The 21,737-nt window shown below is 50.7% G+C and overlaps 1 protein-coding gene across 1 annotated transcript; it reads right to left on the bottom strand.

Annotated features, from left to right (window-relative positions):
- Nucleotides 1–82: 82 nt before the first annotated feature.
- On the bottom strand, nt 83–21,692 carry CCM2 (CCM2 scaffold protein). The gene is made up of 10 exons (XM_072327348.1): nt 21,463–21,692; nt 9,267–9,440; nt 8,563–8,646; nt 8,000–8,183; nt 6,806–6,942; nt 5,980–6,115; nt 5,450–5,507; nt 4,710–4,848; nt 4,069–4,207; nt 83–2,634 (listed from the first exon to the last, which is right to left on the bottom strand). The coding sequence occupies exons 1-10, from the start codon at nt 21,490–21,492 to the stop codon at nt 2,354–2,356; spliced, it is 1,362 nt and encodes a 453-aa protein (XP_072183449.1). The 5' UTR covers nt 21,493–21,692; the 3' UTR covers nt 83–2,353.
- Nucleotides 21,693–21,737: the final 45 nt, after the last annotated feature.

Raw genomic sequence — 21,737 nt, 5'->3', positions numbered from 1 at the left:
CATGCCACATGTTCAATGATATGACATACTTTGGGGCACAGCGGAGAGGCAGGAGAGGGTTTTAACAAGGAGACAGACCGCAGCCAGGTGCAGAGTTATATTTACCTGTAACAAATACTCCATACAGAAAGCATTACATACAAAACACCCCCGGGGTGTCCCCGGTTCCCCCTACGGTGCTCGGGGTCTTGGGGGCTTGTCGTGGTTGGGGGAGCAGCAGGTGGGGTTTTGTGGGGGGGAAACACTCAGTCACTTCAATGGAGCTTTAACAACCAGTTCTGTCCAGAACTAAATCACATTTCCCAGCAAAGGGGGGGAAGAGGGGGGTATAAAAAAATACCTGTGAGCTGCTACGGCTTCTGCTAAATGCATCTCTGTATACAATCAATCCAAAAAATAGGGCTATTCCAGATTTCCTGACGCTGTCTGTGTCGTTGGTGGTGGTTTCTTCTTTATAGACCTGCATGTGTAAGAAGGCACTGAGGACTCAGCATAGCCAGGGCGCTGGAGCAATGCTCCCATGCTCAGTGGGAGCTCAATGCTTGTGCTCCTGACTTGTGAGGTTTTGTTACTTGTTCCTAACCCTGCAGCTGCAGGGCTTGCAGCAGCTCTCCTTGCTTTCCTGCTCGTGGTCCTTCTGCTGATAGAGCAGCCTCAAATGGCAAAGGGAAGAGTTTTATGGCCCGTGATTTGCTGCGTGGAGCTACCTTTTAAAAGGAAGTGCCCCATAGCAGGACACGAGTGTGCACCTTTTAAAGATGAAGCGCTGAGCTGTGGGGTCTTTGGGGCTGCGATCCTGGACTGCTGTGCCTACAGGAGCAGGGTAAGAGGTACCCCAAGGGGCAGAGCGGAGTGAGGGGGAAGATGTAAGGATGAAGGCTTGGCTCTGCTGGCTCTGTCCCAGCTGTGAAGGGAGCGTGGATCCACAATGGGAAGTCAGAGAACTGCATTTGGTTAATGAGGGAGCAGCCTGGGCACTGGGAGGATGGTGGCAAGCTTCTGCATGGGGCTGTGGAGGATAAGGGCAGTGGGAGTTCTGGGATGTGTTACTGCAGTGGAAGCAGTGCAGGATGCAGACGCAGCCCTGCACAGGACAAAGCACAGAGGAATGTGCTGGAGGGGCTGGATTTTCCTGCAAAGTGCTGAGCAAGTGTCTGGGTTTGGGTGCTGCAGAGGCCAGCCAGCTCCAGGCAAGGGCACGGGGATACCTCTGTGTCCCTGTGTTATACATAACAGAGCCACCCCTACTCCTCACTGCATTTGGTCCTTCTTCCATCTCACCTCCTTCACAGGATGGTGCTGGAGGTGCTTTGGGCAAGGGCAGGGCTTTGGGGGGGTACAATGCTGAGCACAGCAGCGCTCCTGAGTATGAAACAAAACAGGGACAGGCCTTCCCTAAATGGGCTGCAGCCTGTGCTTCCCTTTGTACCCACAGCAGTGGGCAAAGAATGGGAAGCTCCAGTTCTGCTCCCTACCTGTGCTGACTGTGGTTGTTTCTACCCCAGCTCCTGTGTGGCCAGCAAGCAGAGCTGCATGCTTGTGGGTTCTGCCAGCACCTCCCTTCAAGCAGGATTGCTTCCTGGGCAAGGGATATAGATTAAAAAAATAAGTGTGTATTTATAACCACGTGTAAAATATTTACAATATGTACACCGTGTGCTGGAGACCCCACTGTGTTTGTCCAGGAGCAGCTCTCACCTCCATGGGTGTGTGATAATGTCCTTGAGGACCTCAGGAGCCAGCAGAGGCTTTGTGCCACCTCCTACCACTGTGAACGTGGGACAGGTGCTACCTCCATCCTGCCAACTGCTGGAGCAAAGGCAGGAGTGGGTTGGATGGTGTTTGTAATCCAGGCTCCCTGCAGGACAGAAGTGAAAGCACAAAACCGGTGAGCCCAGCTGGCTGTAAGCTGCAGGAGGATGGAATGGAGGGGGGCAAAGCAGAGCCCTTGCAGGCCTGGATGCAAAATGCTGTGCCAACTGCAAGGCTAGGCTTAAATAATTCACATTGTGGTAAACTTCATTCAAAAGAGGGGAGGAGGAGAGCAGTTACAAGAAGGACACCATGTGCAAAACTGTAAACCAGGGAGGGAGAGGGCTGTAGACAACCTGTCTCCATACAGGGCTCTCCCAGCCTTGCTCCCCACTCGCTTGACGGAACCAGGGAAGGCTGGAGGATGGGCTCCTGCCCGGCTCCTCCTTTGCAGCGTGCCTGTGGCAACGCACACCTTCACAGTAAGAGGGCACAGATGGCCATTGGTGTGGATGGGAGAGTGACTACATCCTGCTCCACCCCAAAAACCTCTTTGGAAACGAGGGTCTGTTGGGCAGGTGCTGTTGAAGCCGGTTGGCTCTCAGGAGGAGTCACGGTCCATGCTGCAGCCCAGCGCCTCGATGTCATTGCTGATGTGTGAGATCATCCGGTCCCACTCGTCCTCCTCTGAGGGCACAGACTGGTCATCCGAGCTGCCAGCTGCACCGTTGCCATTGGTGGTGGAGTTGGAGGTGGTGCTCAGCGTCCTCCTGTACCTCCCAAAGCTGTCTGTGATGATGCCGCGGCCGTCCTTCACCCCGATGGTTTCCAGGAAGTTCTCAAAGTGTTGGCTGTCCTTCTCGGGAATGAAGGGCCGCAGACCTTTCCCAGGGAAACAAACACAAGGAGGAAAACATGAGCTGCTGTGTTTCACGCAGGTAGGGGTTGCTAAAGGAGCTCATTTGGGGTTCAGGCTCTGAGCAGTGCTTTTTGGGGCTGCTGGTGCTCCCATCTCGTGGCTGTGTGTCATGATGACAGCCCCAAGAAAGGCAGATGTGTACGAGCCAAGGACAGTTCCTGGGCCTGGAGTGGGATTTCTGAGCTCAAAAGGATTGTCTGTGACTTCATCACTGAGCCATATTGCTGGGCTTTGCTCATCTCATTAGTGTAACAGCATCAGCGTGAGATTAAGGCCCCCAACAGAGTGCACGTGGAGCACTTGGGGGCCATCTGTCCCCATCCCTGCACCCTGCTGTGGGCCAGCATCACACACTGTCATCACGGGGTCACAGCATGGGGTTATGGAGCAAGTGGCTGCATGATAGCAGCCAACACAGCTCTGTCTCAGGCAGCTTCTGGGTGTGCTGCTGACACCCCTCTCCTCTCCCATCCCCACCTTTAGGGCCACAGTGATTTTTCTACCCCCACCAAGGAAAGTGTACACCTGAAAACTTGCAAGACCTCTGCTGGGGGATGCAGGAGGGAGTTAAGAGCTCTGTGATCTTTAAGGTCCCATCCAACCTAAGCCATTCTATGATTCTGTACAGGAAAGCTGAGTCTAAGCTGCTTTTCAGCAGCGTGGTCAGTATAAAACCAGCCTCACAGCACAGGGATTGTGTTGTGCGTTGGCTTTGGTAATAGTGACATAAAAAGCAAGCAGGCTGTGTGCACAGGGATGAAAGAAAATGCTTTTGTGCTGGTGCAGATGCCTGACTGCTTCTGCGTGCCCAGGACAAAAGGAGTGGAGGCCACACTGCCCCCCCTTCCTGTGCTGTTGAGTCACTCTGCTGAAAGCAGTCAGCTCTCCATCTAAATGAGAGCAGCACCAGGCATCTGTGAGTGAGAGCTGGGGCAGAGCCCTGTGCTCAACCCCGAGGTTTCTTTGCTCCCTGCCATTAATGTTGTTTCAGATTACTAGAGCCAAAATGAAAGCAAGGAGCTTGAGTTGAGGGACTCTGAGAGCCTCTGAGGCAGCTGGCCTCCTTTTAGTGAAGGGAAAGGAAATGGTCCTACTTGCCTCCCTGGTAATGGTGTCAGCATGTCTGCTGGCACTGTACTTGGTGCACACCTTCCCTCCATGACTGTAAGGCCACACTGTGAGAGCACAGGTCCTCAAGGCACCTCATCAGTCCAAGTAACTGAACACCCACATTGTACTTGTGTTGAACACCTCAATGCTTGGCCAGGGACATCATTGAGTGCTACCACTAAGCCACCAAACCAAGGTGTCTGAGGAGCCAAGGAGCTCATCTGGAAACCTAGACAACAACCAGCAGCAGGCCAAAGCAAAGCCAAACACAAAGAGAAGACACTCACCCAAAAGCAGGAACTTCCTACTGTCTCCATAGAGCTGCTTCAAGTTGATGCAGAACTCGTGTATCGAGGCTCCGTTGCGATATTCATGCAGGAGCATTGCAAACTGCTGGATCTCTTGGGAAGAGAGCTTTGTTCGTAGCTGGGGACATAAGCACACCATAAATGGTGCTGATTGTTTTGGAGCACTCTTTGAGCTCTAATGAGATGGGAGGGAGAAGAGATGGTGGGAAGCCTGGGAATGGGGTTTGCTTCTATTGTGATGAGAGCCATTGAGCTGTGGTGATGAACCCAGCAGGATGGGATGGTACAAACTGCCCTGAGCTGCCAGCTGTCCAGCTTTTTAACTGGGAAAAGCTGTGAGCACGCTGCAGAAGTGCAGGTCATGAAGTGATGGACATGGGAACGCTGTGTGTTCTCCATCACAGTGAGAGGGGACAACAAGGTGCAGGTGCTTTAGAATGGGAAAGATGAGAGCATGGACAAAATCACACCACCTGCAGGGCCCAGACAACACTGGAGCCAACAGGGAGGAGCTCAGACGATGCCAAGGGCACAAATGTGCTCCCATGAACACCAAAAGGGAAGAAAACCTTCCCTCCCACCCTTCCCCATGGGCAGACGTAGCCTTGAGGGGACCCTACCGTCATCATGTAGTCCTGGAGCAGCTCTGTGGCTGTAGTGCTCAGCTCGCTCTCACTGATGGTTTTGATGTGTGGAGACTGTTGCGTCAAGAAGGAAGAGGGAGAGTTGTCACCTGCATCCAAGGTTTCTGGAAAGGAACTGAAACACAAATGGCTTGTGAGCTATCCAGAGCTCCTTAAGCACCTCCTGCTGAGCACAGCATAGGAGAGCTCAGGGGAGTGGTCAGGTGCAGCACAGAGCGGCTGTCCCTGTGATATGTTGAATATGAAGCCCTACAGGGGAAGAGATCCCCTCCAATTGCTTTCTCATTTCAGACCAACGGGGAAAGAGGTCCCCAAACACTTTATTCTGGTGTTAAATTTGAAACTCTCAGATTCTTAACAGGGAACAACCCGTTCCTGTGTCAGGTTTTCAGCCCACAAATGCTGCTGCCATTTCCAATGGTCACTGATTCAGGAGGAAGAAACGTGACAAAGCAGCTCTGTGAGCTCTGCTCTGCACACATGACCTTCCCCAGAAAGCTGCAGTAACAGAACAATGCAGCCAAGGATGCTGAGGAGGCAGGATCACAGTCCTGCACACAGATAGCAAAAATGCTATCAAATGATCCAACCAGGCTGATCAGAAACTTTCCGAAGTGCAGACTGCAGCACTTCCTGCTTTTGGGCTTAAATTGACAGACCTGCATGAATGAGGCACTGTCTCCAGTGCTGAGTTATCACGTTCGCTTTCCACTTACACAGTGCTTGCTTCTGTTTCGTATGATTCTTTAACATCCACTTTTGTAGAAGAGTCATCTGCAAGAGAGACATTCGTGCTGTGGTGCTGCTAGTGAGGCAGAGTGCTTTCCCAGCCACTGCCCTACGCACTGATTTGTGATGGGGACGTACAGATGGTGTTGAGGGGAATGGTGCTGTGCCAGGCTGGTTACAGGCAGACCCAGCAGAGACAGTGGGACAAGGCACAGCTTTATTAACTACCTCCACCCAACATGAATAGAGATGCGAAGTGTATAAGGGAAAAGGACACACTAAGGCTGATGTCTACTAGCTTCATATAGCCTGGAGACATCTCCAGGCAGGAGATGGTCATCATGCCACTCTAAACCCTAAGCAATTAAAATAAAGGGACTTATTCTCAATACAGAGGTGACCCTGCAGGAGAGGAAGTGCCAGGCTGGCTGGCTGTTTGTAGAGAGGCAACAGACATTGGTGAGGATGAGAATGACTTGCAGAGGGGGCAGAGCAAGCAGAGAGGGCAGGGACTTACCACTGTGCAGGGACATGTGCCGTGTTGGCGTGGACGCACCATCAAATATTGCTCTATCTAAGAAGTCTATTGTGGACTCAGTGTAAACAATCTGGAAGACTTGGCTGAGAAGTGAGCACAGCTCCTCCGCAGTCACCTGGAAAGGGAGCAAGATACGGTGGTGAGATAATGCAGTGGCTTTTCTCTTAGCTCCTGCAGTGTCCCAAGAGGTTTGCCTTGGTGCTAGACATATGTGATTTCTCATCACCCTTCTGTGATGCCAGGCAAGCACTCCAGCTCTATTCCACCAACCAGTTTGAGGCCATAGGTGATCAGAAGCTCCATCGCCTGAACAATCAGCTCACAGCTATTAGATAACACCCACACCTCATGCTGATGCTTTGTCCTGCTGTGTGATGTTTTCTCCTGCTGCCTGGGACTGTGGCTACATGACCTACATCCCAAATAGGTGCAGTCGCCTCAGGGAACAGTACAGAAAATGCAGCTGAAAAGGAGAGCAAAACCCCAGCCTCAAGACAAAGGGTTTCTGCTGGAGAATCACACAGGCCAGGATCAAAATCCCTGGGTTTGGATGCTGGATAAAACAAATTTCCAGGTCAGCATCATGAAAACGCCCCAGCTAGCAAATCCTATTGTGGGACAGATTCAGTTGTCTTCATAGATTTCCTGCTGCCAGAGAAAGCTCTGGGCAGCAGGCACCACAAACAAAGGACAGCCATCTTCCGATAGCATCTGTGTCTGCAGTCCCATTCCCAGTGCAATTCCAGTGTGACTCTGGAGACAACCACACCATGGAACAGTGTGAACGGAGTGTTTTGAGCCTTACTTTGTTCTCTGTAGCCAGCACCACCAAGCAGCAAGCTTCCACGGGTACCACACCGCTCTCTGACAGCGAGCCTGAGGTGAGAGCTTTGGAGCTCTCAGCACTGAGACTCTGGCTTGGGGAGATCCCAGGGTCCTGAGCTGAGAAACACAGAAATCATCACAGAAAGGCCAAGGCAGTAAGCAAACAATCAGTCCTTGCAAGCCAGGCTGTCTTCTGAGCAGCTCATGACCAGTGTGCATGGAGCTGCTTTTGTACCTGACCAGCAGAGAACTGGCCACATCAGGCTTACAGGATAATGTGGTATTACCCCTCCATGGGCTTGGGCTGGGCACAGAGGTTTCTGTGCAGTGAAAACACAAATTACAGCAAAGCTTTAGGGAGGTTCTGCACATCATTCTGGTCTCTAACCCTGCAGGGACAGTGAAGCCCACAGAACAGGGGAGCACAGGATCCCACAGCCAGCAGAAAACACCCCGGAGGAGAAAGCCTGCAGGAGCTCCACCTGTGATAGAGAGATGCGTGTGTTGAAAGCATCTGAATGAAGAACCTGTAATTTAGAGCAGGTTCCTGACAACTCCATGAATCGCTGGCTTCATTTCCATGGCTCAGACAGCCCCAGGAATCCAATAGTGGAATTACAGCCTTGTAAGTCAGTTATTCATTCATTCTCTAGACTGTCCTTTGCTGTCACAGGGTTTGTAATCCAGTAAGTCTCTGTCGTTAGGTCTTTTAAGTAGCTCAGCCTTCTCCAAACATTTCAGCCCCAAACCATGCAGGTTTAACAAAGACAGAGCTGCTGGGGACAGACTCCCAGGCCCTTCTCAGTGCAGATTGGGCATTAGGAAAATATTCTGCCTCAGGGAGTGGTGAGCATGGGACGGGCTCCCCAGGGGACTGATCGCAGCCCCGAGCTGCCAGAGCTCAAGGAATATTTGAATGCCACTCTCAGATATGGGGTTTGGGTTTTGGGGATCACTGTGTGGAGTCAAGAGTTGGCTTCAGTGATCCTTGTGGGTCCCTTTCAACTCAGGGCATTCTGTGATTCCATGATTATAAAACCCACAAGTACTGTTCTCCTGCCCTTCTGACTCCCAGAACTACTGCTCAGACTCACAGTCAGTGAGAGCAGGGCTTCCTTTCTCACACTCACAACCCTACAACCAACACCTGGTTGCCCACGTCGGCCCAGTTTACCTGTTTTCAGCACAACCAAATGAGCAGAGTCATCTCGAATGTAGGACACAGATGCGATGTCATGGATGGGGACCCTGAGGATGAGATCTTCTCCATCCCTCCACACCAGCTTGATGTTGTAGGCAGACAAACTGATCACAGCGTCGTGCTCTTGGGTCAGCTGCCCTGGAAGCTGATGTGCCCTCTGCAATAAATGCATTTCCATTAAAAAACAGAATTGTTTTCCCTTTGGTGACTGTCCTATATCTGGATGGAGGTCCTTCACCGTTCCCTTCATCTATCTACAACCTGGAGGAGGGAGATGCCCCTTCTTTCCCCAGTCAGCCCACAATTCTCTCTGAATCCCACATTTCCTTTCCCAGTTCCAATGGTGTATGGCTGCAATTTTTTGTCCAAGGCTTCTCATACTTATATCCCAGGGAAAGAGAGCCCCAGTCGCACCGGGACTCACCCCCAGGGAAGCCCTGAAAACCTTTTAATCAGGCTGTGTGCGTGTATTTGAGTTGCTAATGACAGGAACTAGAGCAGCTCATTAGCTGCCTTCTGCAGGGCTGAGCGCTCACCTTTGCATTATCTATCAGATGCAGTATTTCAGTGCGGCTGGAAGGATTCAGGTACCCTGGGACAGATGTGAGTTGGCCTAAATACTGCAAAAGAAAAACTGTCAGTATATCTCATACACACGGCAAATGAGCCCCCAGAACCCTAGGAAGGAAGACTTCAGCGAAGGGCACTGCCAAATGCCTGGTGTACAGTCCCTGTATAAGCTGCTAGATAGCACCCACACATATAAAAGATCTCCTATGTTTATAAGTAATCTTAATGTTTAATTGATACAGGGATCCACTCCTTCCTGTAATTGCACGGAGCTCACACACAGATGAGCTCTCTATCCCTTCAGCCCCTGCAGTTAGCAGCAAGCATTCGTTTCCTTTGGGTTTAACCCCTGAGATCAGAGGGATCTTCTCTGTGGGCCTCAACACCAAATATCTCACAGGAGCTGAAAAAAAAAGATGCCATCAGCCCAGAAGCCTGGAAGGAAAAAAGGCCATTTCTGCATTTCAGCAGTGAGAAAGCCACTCCAAAACCCTACGCAAGCAAAGAGGAAAGCAACATAGCAGCGTGCCGAGGTTCTGCACCTCCCCAAAGGCAGAAGCTGCAGCATCATAAGGGGATAAAGAAAGTGAAAGAGCTGTGCTGGAGGTAATGCAGGCAGCCACAGGGTCTGCAAGAGGGGAGTTCAGGTGGCAGGCAGGTAGAGAGTTACCTTCACTTCCTTCTCAATGTAGTCGTTCAGCAGGATGTCTGGTTCCACGCGGTCAGGCAGCGACACCACAACTGTATGGAGAGGTCGTCTCTCTGTAACCTTCTCCTGGGCCTTTTTATCTCGTCCTTTTTCACCCTTCAGGAAGACTCGCTTGAAAGGGGACACGATTCCAGGCTGCGGGGAGAAAAAGGAGACAGTGGGCTGTTAGGGTGAAGGGTTCCTGCACCAAATTACAGCAAAATGAGCAGCTGGGCTGTGCCGTGGGCTCCCAAAGCCCTTCTGACACTGCATGGCACTGGTGGTGGAAAGGGACAGCAAGGACAGCAGCTCTGCAGTGCCCAGACACAGAATGACTAATGCATTTCTGCTCACACTGCTGTATGAACCCAAACCAGCCCAGAGTTGGACTGGGTCAGGTTTTAGAGCTACAAATTGCATTGTCTTCTGGTGGCCAGCAACGGCACACAAGCAAATAACTCATTCTATGGGATCGGATGATGCAAGATCCTCCAGATTCAGGCTGAAACATGTTGCAAGGGCATGGGAACACCCAGGAGCATGAGGACAGACCCACAGACACCAGCCTTTATGATCCCAACCATTCAGAGGTCTTTTTGGAAGAGCTGGAGTCGATTTGCAGCTGAAAGCTGGCATTTCAAAGCTGCAGCTCACCCAGCAGCCTGCATAGCTTCCCATAGAGGGAGCATCACCACCATCACTTCGGGAAATGCTCTGTGCTGGGAAATATCCTATAGACCTGAGAGGCAGCAGGGCTGAGCTGGGGCATGGGAGATGCAAGGATCTACTGTCTGCAAAGGAAAGTGCTTTAAAAGTGAGCTCATCAAACAGAAAGAGACCTTAACAGAAACTGCAACCGAGATGAAAGAGCGAAGCACCACGAAGAACTGCTGCAGAGCCTTTGTCAAAACCCACAGCTCGGTCTCAGGAACAAGTGAGATCAAAGCGAGACCTAAATAACTTGAAGCCATTATGCTAGGGGCAGAAGGAAGCTCCTGGTTGAGGAGTATTTACCAGGCTGCACCAGGCAATGCAAGGACGTCAGGGACAGCCCAGCCCTGCAACACTTCCCTTTGAGCAGGGTGTGCCAGGGAGACAAAAATAGAGGAGTTAGTAGGGCAAATGGGACTGCAGACAGCTTGATGGTTGCTGTGCCTCGCCTGGTGCTACAGCTGTGCCTGCAGATAATACAGCATCATGGCTACACTGGGCTCTGAGCAGGGAATGTCAGCTTCCTGTGCTACAAAAGCCAGCTGGCTCCTGCCAAAGGGATGGGACTCAGGTAACTCTTCTGGGCAGAAGAAGTGCCTAAGCAAGAAGCTCCCATGTAAAGGGGAGAGATGGGGCTTGGCTACTGGAGCCCAATGGGCAGCAATGGGTTTCCTCAGCCCTCTTGCTGGGGTAATAGCACGGGAAGAAACCCCGCGGAGCTTAATATGAGGGCATCCAACCCCGAGCTCAGCTGCCATCCTATAAGGATCTCATTACAACAATAACTTTTAGAACCCGAAAGCAGAGTAGATGGCAAAACCCATCGCCAGAACTGGGACAGCACCACCCAACTCACATTGAGCGCACGGATCCAACACAAAATATCACAGCAAACCAGATGAAATTCCCACCACCACTTACTCACAGCAGCCTGCACAGGGAAGCTCCCAAGCCCTATATAAGATCCAACACCTCCTTGAAGTAGGAAACAGCCCTGATGCTGCTATCCAAGGTTGGAGGCGTGATGGAGCGTGGCACAACACGGAACAACCACGGCATCTCGGAGCCATTTATCCAACACCTACCTCACTCTCCATGGAGCACCCAGCTCCAGAGGAGATGCACAGGGGCTGCTGGTTCCTAAAAGCTTCTTCTTGCTGGGATGGGACGCCCCACTGGTCCCAGGGACCCCAAGCTCTGTGTTCTGTGCCTAAGCACCAGCAAACCTATGTGTGCTCATTTGCTTGGCAGCTCTTTGTCCCGGAAGCACGATAACCACAGCTTCCTTCTGTCACACGCTGCAATAGCCAAAACATGCTGTCATTGGTGAAAGCAAGCTTTAAAACAGGGGGAAAAAAAGGAGAAGTGGTGAAGGGGAGGCATTTGTATGTCTGTGAGGGCTCAGGTGGTTTGCACTGTGATGTTTATGGGGCTGATGCTCAGACACCTCATGGGTGGGTTTCCACCACCCACACACCTATGGAAGCGAAAGGGGTTTGTGTGCCAGGAGGGTGATACTCCCAAGCTTTGCCTGTTTTCATACTCTGAGCTCTGTCTCCATCCATGAGCCCGAAAGCTGCGCTGCTTTATTAGGGCGTGCATTTCCAGCCCTTACATTTGCAAAAAGGAGGCTGCTGCCTCCTTGAAAATGAGGTTATCAGCTGCTCCCAGAGAGCGTGATGGGAAGGAGGGGAACGTGGAGTGAGCCTGGCTGCAAATGGGGCTCAGAGGAGTAACAAAAACAAGACTAATTTTGCAGAGAGAGAATCAATTAAAGTGATTTCCCCAAGGAGAGCCACACGGAACAGAGGTAGAAAGGAGGTCGGGTGGGGATGCATTCCTCAGCAATCCTTAAAACCAATGCAACCAAAGTCAGCTTGCTTTCTATCCCCTCTTCAGCCCCAGACTTCAATCCCAATGCTGTAGCTGAGCTCTGTTTACATCTTTTTAGAGGACCCAGCCCACCCAATGCATGCCCACCTACATTGGAAGACAGTGAGGAATGGAGGACACCATTACTTTGCAGAGCATCCCCAAGTCCCATAGGGTCTGGTGGGGATCAGGTTCTGTGGACCTGGTGAAAGAGTTTGCCTTGGCTCTTGTAAGGTCCCAAAATAAGACATTTAGGAAGAAATGGGTTCACGGATCCAGGGTATCCTATACTTTATTGGGTGTCCCATAGGCACGTTTATGCTGGTGGGACTCAAGAGGTCCATCAAGGTGATAAGGTGAGGCATGCAGATTTAGGAAGAGCTCACTGGTGGCCATTAAACAACTCAGGGCTTCTTGGAAAGCACAGCTGTGATCCCCTGAAGTCATGATATATACACTGTATACAGAAGTATGACACCGCTGAGGCTAGAGGCCCTTCTGGTCCTCCTCTGCCCCAGCAGGGCCATCCAGAGCAGGGTGCCCAGTCCCACATCCAGGTAGGACTGAAGACCTCCAATAAAAAGACCCCACAGCCTCTGGGTCCCCACACAGGGCACTGGCACCTGCACAGCACAGGGATGCTTCCTGATGGGCAGGATGAGCTCCACATCATGCCCAGTGCATGGAGAAATGGAGGCTAAGCGGGATCCCACCCATGGCCATAAAGCCCAGCAGAGACTGAGATGGACAGAACCAGACTGCTCAATGGTGTCCAGACACCAGGTTGGGGATGAAGGTGGTTGTAGCAGAGTGCTTGCTGGCCACCAGTAGAGATTGAGGCTGCATTCACCCAGGGCCCAGCCTGGCTCTTTGTCTCCATCCAAAACTGAGGCCCTGAACAGCCCCTTTAAATACATTCAGCTTTTTGAGATGAACACAAAGGAGAAAAAACATCCCTCCTATTAGCAGCAGAAACAGCTTCTTAATCCACTTGAGTGGATTATCTCCAATGCAGAGCGGTACGGCTAATTCTCCCACAGCACATCTGCACAGGGCTTAGGGGAGCTGACAACACACCAGGCTGGGCAGTAGATCTGAGTAGGTCAGAAACCAGCCCCAAACACAGCAATGGTGTGAGGCCAAAATGTGATAAGGCAACAACAGAGCATGGAAACCAAGCCCAAAGAGGCTCTTGGTCATTCTGTGGTTGGAAAGGAACAAAGAACTACAGCAACACAGATGGAAAGACAAGAAGTCACTCCTACCCAAAGCTGTGAGTGGGACCAAGAGCAAAAACCACCCATTAAATGTACTTGGTGTAAGTGCTTTCCTCTCCGTGCTTCTTCCTTATGCACCTGGTGTGAAACAGCAACAAGATCAACAAGACAGACTGGGCTGGTAAAGTCAGGGCTGGAGAGGAAAGATACAAGAGCAATGGAGGCAGTGATGTTGGGCTGTCAGGCATCTCTGCTTCATGCAGCTTCTCCAGCATAAGGAGATCTTGCTGTAGGCTGATCTGACTGCTTCCCAGTTCCATTGGTCACTCAGCCCCTCCTGGTCATCATAAATCCCACCTGAAGCCTATGGAGGGGATCTCATTGCCCTGCTCAGCCATTTCTGTTGGGCCCCAGGGAATCTGTTGTCATCTCCTTGGGGGCTGGGAGGTCTGTGATAGAGATGTGTCCAGCTGCAGCATCACCAGCACAGCAAGTTAGGAAATTAGGGGAAAAACAAGAAGAATTAAGATTCCAAGCTCAGCCAGAAACACTGTATTCAGTTTCAAAGCTGCTTCTTGAAACAAGAGCATGATTAAATTTCAAGTAATGCAGAGACACGGTTCCCTTGAAAACAGAGAGCGAGTGCCCAAGTCAGCCTTAAGGAAAAACAAACAATGAAAGAGCTCGAGTCTAACACATCAGTCACACGAAAACCAGCCACAGAACAAGGCACAGTGCTGTGTTCTCATGTTTGGGACTGCCTTGCCAGCCAGGCCTTCAGCCTCACAGACAGGACTTTCCTTTAAGGCAGGAGGAAAGGAATTTTCCCTGGCTATTTTTAGCAGAGTCTTGTTCCTCCTCCCAAAGATTCCTCCAGGCCTCCTCCTCCCACTGCTTTCACCTCCCAGCGTGCATCCGAGTGAGGCTCATCCATGCTGTTGGGTCATTGCAGGAGCATACAGGCTTCCCTCAGTGCAGTTCTGATGCCCCAAGCAAGCAGCCTTGTGCTCAACATACCAAAGGCATCAATACAGCCACTGAGTGGATTTGTTTCTTTCTCTGCAAAGCAGCAGTGCTTCCTAAGCCAGATTCCAGCTCTGGCTGTCCCATAGTGCAGCAGGAGCAGCTCATAGCTCTGATCTTGTGTAATATCAATTCTCGGGCTTAGGTTAATCTATAGCTGCCTCCTTCCCCATTGCACAAGTCCAGGTGGGACTGGGCAGATGTAAGTCGTGTGGACAAAGGATGAACAGCCCCTACCTTTGAATTCAGTGGATCTGTAACACATTGATGCTGGAGGGATTGGGGGGGAAAAACAGCCTTTTCCATCACCTCCAGCACATGACCTGCTGGGTCTTCATGCATTGTGAGCCTTTCGTCTATATCCTTCAGCAGCGTTTAGGGCATGGGAGGTGTGTGTGGGGGAATGCAGTGAGGCTGGTTTGTACGCAGTCATTCAGGAATATGTGCTCGCAGCACACTTTTAGAGCTACTATATCGTAGTTCCACAGATTCCATGGGGTTCTGCCAATACTCAAGAGATCAAAAGGGTTCCTGCAGAACTGCTGGAGTGCATGAGACCAGGAAAAGCAGACTTCTAAGAACTAGGAAGTGCTGAAGCTGCCTGGCTACAGGCGAGCCCACTAATTTCCTCACTGAACTGTATCTTCTATTACTGTGCTTTCTATTTCAGCAGCTCAGCTGGCTCCAGATCCTTGTCCCAACCCCCAGAGAAGGGAAGCACAGAGGTGAGAAGCAAGAGGAGGAAGGCTCACCTCCCCCATTCTCCATCCACCTTCCCAGGTTGTAGCTGCACATTAACACAGGACTTGGTTTTTAGCAATAGGTAACTTCAGTTCCTGCATGCCCCCTTCAGGAAACATACAACTATTTAGGTTGAAAATGGATTTCAAATGTCATCAGATCCAACCATGGCTTGGCACAGGAGAGCACAAGCATGAGGTTCATTGAAAGAGAGGCATCTGACAGCAGAGGCACCATGGAAGAAAGACTCACAAACTGTATGGCTGCATGCAATACCACAAACACACAGCCTCTACAACAGGACATCCATTGCCTGCCTGTCCACACGTGCATGGAGCAATACCAGTGCCACTGCTGTCACTGAACACTGGTTCTGAGCAGGTCCTGCAAGGAACATTTCCCACAGTGACATCCTGAGAGCAAAGGGCAGACCAGCTCCAGCTTCAAGTGCAGCTCCAACTTTATTTAAAGCCTCCTAGAAGCTGCTTGCAGGACATTCAAACCCACACCAGCCAGGATTGCCTGTGTTAGACCACTCAGGCAGGCTGCATCTCAGCAGTAAGCTGATCTTCATCCTGGCTACCTGTACACTAAGAAGCAGAGGTAACAAACACTTCTTTTCCTGCACAAGGTGATCTGTGCCCTACATGTGTACTCTGTTGATGCTAATAATGCTGTTGCAGAGCCAGTGAGACCTCAGCTGTCGACTCCTGCAAGAAAAGGATGTGGAGTCCTGAACGTTCCCACCCAAGAGCAACATGAGTAATCAGAGCTGAAAAACACTCCCAAAGAGAGGTTGCAGGAAGTGTGCTTTAAAAAAACAAAGCCCAAGATCTGCCTTAACAGAAGGGCCCCTGCATCCCTGAAAGAAACACCTGGGATGATAAAGGGCTCAGTGCCACGTGTGGGTGTGAACAGGGATGCATTTAGTCACCTACCTCCTGCCATCCAGAGCTGTTCCTCCTCTGCTCTCTGAGGAAGGTGGGAGGACAGCAGCTCCACAGGAACAGAACCTTCCAGCTTGTTAGTTGGTGGGCATCCCGCTGCTGCAGCTCCTCATGTCACATATATGTGACATGCGTATATCAGCCACACTGCAGAGGTTTCCCACATTCTCTGTCTCTCATTCAAGCTGCTCTTCCAAGAGGTTTTACATTGTATGACACTCAGGAGAAATTAAAGCAGGAAAGGTGGCTATTTCCTCTTCTCATTACAGAAGTTATTTCACTGACCCAGTAAGAAATGACAAAACAAAGGCAGGGAAGCCCTGAAGTTCATTTTGCCTCCTGTTCGCCCTTTGTAGCATGAAATGAACTTTTTGTGCATGTGCTTCTGGTAGGTAAATATGACATGGAGTTCTAGACAAGTCAACTTATACTTGAATAGAGATCTTCTGAAGGTCCAGGCTTCCTAGCTGTTGTTGTCTGTATCCTCACCTAGCCTTAGCTACTCAATAAGCACAGAGAAACGCTGCTAGCACAAGCACCTGGAGCTCCTTGCTTTCAGCATGGCTGCATGCTGAGCCAGGTTAGGAAGCAGAGGGAGCACACTAGGAGGCCTCAGTGCTTAAGGAGAGATGGACTGCCTCAAAATGGACCCATGATTGCTCAGCCCTCTCTAGGAGGCATGGCAATACTGAAAGAATAACAACTGTTTTTGGGCAGGCTTTGCAACCCCAGGCAAAATGAAGCACTTGTCTGAGCTGGCCAATGCTTAAAGGCTGCTTTAGCCACAGCTCAGCCTGATTTCTAACATCTGCTACAAGCCAACCAGGAATATTTATTTGCTCCAAGTTCTGACAAGGGGTGGAGAAAACAACCATTTAAGAACCCTCTTACCACGGATATTCCTGCCCAGAGGAATTCAATTGCAGAGGGGAAATAAGATCTCTCATTACCCACAGCTTGCAAATAGGTCAGCTGGGCTTTGACCTTTGTGCTCTGCATGCTCTGGCTGCTGCCATTATCTTGGCAGTTCCATCAGCTTCCATAAATCCCTTTGCTTCCTTGTGCTTGCTGCCAAAGCGCACTTATTTCAAGCTATTACCACAAGCTTTCTGCACTAAATGCAGGCTGACCCACCTGCCGAGGCCTTGAGCAAGTGGAACAAAGTCATTCAAAACCCAAAAGGAGGTTTACAACCTGACATGGATACGTAGATCAGTTCCTAATGCTTCATCCTGTTCACCTCCACCAGAAATACTGTAGAGAAGATCACTCCCATCTGCTTCATACCCATAGATCTCAGCAGCACCTTGGTCACAGCGAGCTCTGGAGCCACTTCTTAAAGAGATCTTGTTCCAAGTGTAACTTCAATTACAGTTACACCTTCATGCATCAGGCTACCACTACAGATACCCGGAGGTCCCAAGCAAACCTGGGGGCTTCCTCGTCATATCCCTGCAGATGCAGCAGCTGTTTGAGTCCACGGAGTTCTCCAGTCTCATCAGGAACCACCTTTTATCACGACACTTCATGCAGCTTCAACAGCATAGAGCCAGGTGTTCCAGAGGGACAAAACCACAGTGACCTGCTTGCTTTATGGATGTTAGACAAGCACACAGGATGAGAACCAAAGTGCTCCATACTGCTCTATAAAACAAAGAGGAATGAGGTGAGGGATGTATCATGTCTTTTTTTCCTGGGACTGGAAACCAGAATGCAGTGCTTCCATAATGGGAAGTTTTGTTGAGTTCAAGTTGTATTTTCAGAAGCTGGTATCATTGCCTCAGCCATTTGTGAGCTCTGCAGTGTCTGGTTTTGTCTGCCAGCCCTTACCAGACAACAAAGCAAGAATTTACTAAATTATATGGTGGTTATTTTGCACAGAGCAAAACCCACAGCAGTGAAAACTACTCCAAAGCAGGCAATAGGAGCCTAGAGAAAACATGCATTGCATTAAACACTGCTGCAGGGTGTGCCCTTCCCCATGTCTCAGCAGCAAAGCAGCACTGGTGCCTAGTGCTACCCTCCTTGAGGCAGGGTCTGCCTCCCAAACATTCACCATCCCACTGCTCACACTAACAGCAGCAGTGGCAGAAGCAGCACAAATAAACACAGAGTGCTTCCTCTTCCTGCAGCCAAGGAAGCAATTGGGGCTGGAGTGGCCATCAAAAATCCTTTGGTTCAAGTCAAGCTGTGGATCCTGAGATTCTGACCACCCTATATCAAGGATCTGCATTGCATGTGAGGTACCTGAGCAGTACTGGAAGGTCACCTGCTATACACAGCAAGCCAGCCCCACTCTCACACCCTCAACTTCCCACTCCTTCTAGCCACCTACCCCTGCTTTCACCTTACATTTCCCCACTCCAAGCTTCAAGCCTCAAGTCAAGTCGTGCCCACCTTCACTCAGCATCTGCTCCTTGTATTATCAGAGACCTTCCACAAAAAGAGGCTGCCATCCCATTCTAGCAAACAGACTGAGGTCAAAAGCAGCCAAGAACAGGATCGTCCTGCTAAGTCTCATGGTGAGCTGAGCAAAAAACTCAGAGGAAAGCAGCTGCAAAAAGCAATAATCCAGTCCAGTGGGTACAGCAGCTTCCCTGCCAAAGCTTGGCTTGTGAGACCAAGGCAGCTGGCAAGCACTAAGCCTGCTTCCCAGCCCAGGGGCCACCTCTCTGTAAGGAGCAAGAGGTCACATTTACTCACCATGGAGCTTCTGAATGCAGGTGGAGATTCTGAGTAAGATGAAGGAAATGCTGATTTGCACTTGGGGTTTTTCCAAGCTCCAGCTGATGTAACCAGCACCAACGTTTGTAGCTCCAGCTGATAAAGCTTAGCAGGACAGCAGTGAAGTCCAGCAGTTCACAAAGAGCCACACCAGGCTCCTTTGGTTGTTCTCATCTACAAGACTGATCTGTCTTGTAGCAAGAGAAGGTGAGAAGACAGGGAATGTGCTTTAAGCCTGACATGGGACCAGGCATCACCTTCACAAGTAGCACATTTAACCCCAGTAAAAGGGACACACCAGGAGCAGAGCACAGCAGCTTGTCCTCCGTGGTTATTCTTCAGCATTCCCCTGAATGTGTGCGTGCAGAGAGGAGAAAGGAGGTACATACTTATACCCTCAGTGCAACCTCTTACATGCTGCAGTGCATCCATAGCACAGCTGTAAAGCACAAAGAACCCAAGGAGAGCACACATCAAGCAGCTGAAGCCTGAGCTCTCATAAAGCATCCCAGCCCAATCAGCAAACTGCACAACGGCCTTGAAAGAGCTGGGGATCAGACGGTGGCTGCTGCAGTGGTCTTGGAACAGGAGAAAGAGTAATTGGTGACAGAGCTAGCCTGCAGGAATGCTCTCCATATGGTTTGCTGCAGCTGGAAACGCACACGCAGAGTAAGCCTTCCAATGCTCAAAACCACACAGAGCCCAAGTAGTTGTGTGCTGCCATTAGTGTGAAAATATCTAACGGAGCTAAAAGAAAATAATGATCTAGTATCACTGAAGCGGCCTGCATAATCTCACAGTGAAGTCATGGAACAGCCACCCCACAGCCACAGACTCCCAGACAGGAATGCTGCCTTGTGAAGGCGGTGCTTCCAGCACAAACACTGCATGCTCAAGATAGCAAGGGACCATCCTGCAGCTCCTCACCCAGCAGCGCCCTGTCTCATAACAGAAACTCTGAAGAGATGGAGTCTCTATCCCAATCCCTTCGTATTTTTTATGTTAGGGCTGGCAGTTCATACTGCAGCATCCAAGGTTAACAAGAACCAGCCCCCTTTCTTTTGGCAGACGTTTTGCAATGATCTGCACGAGAAGGAATTGCCAACATCCTGAATACAAACCAGTACTGAAAGGCACAAAGAATCCAGCGCCGTGGATCAGCCCTACAAGCAGATTTGGCAACTGCCAAAGCAGCCCCATACAGCAGATCAACTCATCCCAGAAACAGGGGAGACAGACACCAAAGATCCAGGGCTTACTGGAGCCAGTGAAGTCAGAAAGATCACTCTAACATCTGATACACAAATACCTGTAAGATTCATAGAGTTCCAGTTTCAGCCAAGACCCCATCAGTGTAAACCTGCTTCTTCCCAGTCCTGACCAAAACTGTTCTAATTCTACTTGTTAATAGGGCTAAAGAAACTCAGTTGCTGTGCTTCAACCCATAAGCTCACTGGCTGGTGTCCAGCCACCTGCATCCCAGGAAGATCCATGCTGGATGTAAAACATAAGGAAGAGCTTCCCCCTAAAGCTCCAAGGGCTGGGAACCATAAAGACACAATGGATGAACATAGCCACAACTACCTTTGACAGTAATCCAAGCTGCAGGGATATGCTTGAGGATCACTTCATTGAGATAGAAAAAATCAGCACTGAGAGAACTGCAGCCATGCCCTGTCTTCAGAAGTGCCACAGCACTGAAATGAAGCCAGAGATGCTTGAATCATGATCAATCCTGCCCTCATCTGGGGACCAAATCTGCAGTGTGCCAGACCTCTCCAGACATCTGCTAACCAGAGACACGCTTTGGTACTGAGCTGCTTTCAGAGTGTGTCTCAGCATGCTCCTCGAGCATTAGGATCATTGACAGCACTGCAATGCCAGTGCCACATCCAGTCTGGAGTCACCAGTAAGACACCGGGATGTGTTGGGACATGGACAGGGTTGTGGAGGTGACAAAGAGACTGAAACAGCTGGCACAGAGGGAATAGGTCATCCACAAGAAGAGAAGGCTCAGTGAGATTATATCAGCCTGTACACCAATGGGGATAGAGAGTAGAACCCAGCCCCTTCTCAGCAGGGCACAAACCAAACCACAGCAAATTCCACTCAAACACTTTGTATTAGCGTGAGGTTGAACAGCCAGCAGGATTTGGACTGGGTGGACTTCAGAACTCCCTTCCAAACCTTACAGATCTTTGACTTCCACCCTTAGAGATCTCCAGACCTGATGGGAGTCTGTCCCAGCACTCTGCCTGGAGAAGCCACTTCCCCACAGGAGCCAGCTGCCTCCTCACTCCCTGTGTTGAGGCAGACAGGAAGAGCTCCCTCCCACCAGATCCTGAGAGTTCTGTCTGTGAGAAGCTGCCTTCCCATTTACCCAGGCTATATATAAATATATAGATATATACACATATACATCCTTTGAAGCCTTGAAAGTGAGAGTTCTCACAGCAGGTCCTTCTGGGAGGACCAGGAGCTTCATTTCCTTCTCTACTCAGGGCGTTAAGCAGAACTCTGCTGATTTAACCCCATATCAAGTAGTCTGTGTCATTCAAGAGTTAAATCACGACAGGCTCCAACTCCTTCAGCATCCCACCGCCTCACAGCCCGCAGCTGGAAGCTCTGCTGCCACCTCCCGAAGCCCCACTTACTGCAGCATCCCCAGCTGAGAAAGCACCAAAATAGCGCATTCCCTCACGGTTATAATCACCAGAACCGCAGGAAGGATTCATTCTGCACACACATTTCTGCTCAATCTGTGTTATTCCCTCCAGAATTAAACGCCATAAAACGGGTCGGAGGAGCAGGGTATGAAATACAGGTTAAGAAGATGAAGCGGAGGTTTATAGAGCAGCACTTCCACCTCACAATCACGACACGAAGGGCCCAACGGAGCGGCCCAGCCGCCGGTGCAGGCCGCACCCCCAGCCCCACTCTCACCTTTTTGCCTTTCTTGCCCTCCTCCTCCATGGCTCCGGGAGCGGCGGCTGCAGCGGCGGCCCCGGCCCCCTCCGGGGCATCCCCGCAGCAGCCCTGAGGCGGCGGGGTGAGGCTGTACGGTGTAGGGAGGCAGCAGAGCGGCCCGGAGCTGCGGTCAGACCTTAGGCCGCCTCAGCGCCGCCGACCACTTTTCAATCCTGCCGCCATCTTGGGCGGCGGCTTCCCGGCGTGCACCGCGCGGCGCCCGGAGGACTGACGTCAGTCCTCCTCCTGAG

The sequence above is a fragment of the Excalfactoria chinensis genome, chromosome 2 (genome assembly GCF_039878825.1).
Source record: "Excalfactoria chinensis isolate bCotChi1 chromosome 2, bCotChi1.hap2, whole genome shotgun sequence".
NCBI lineage: Eukaryota > Metazoa > Chordata > Aves > Galliformes > Phasianidae > Excalfactoria > Excalfactoria chinensis.
This window is presented reverse-complemented; position numbering and strand designations above follow the sequence as displayed.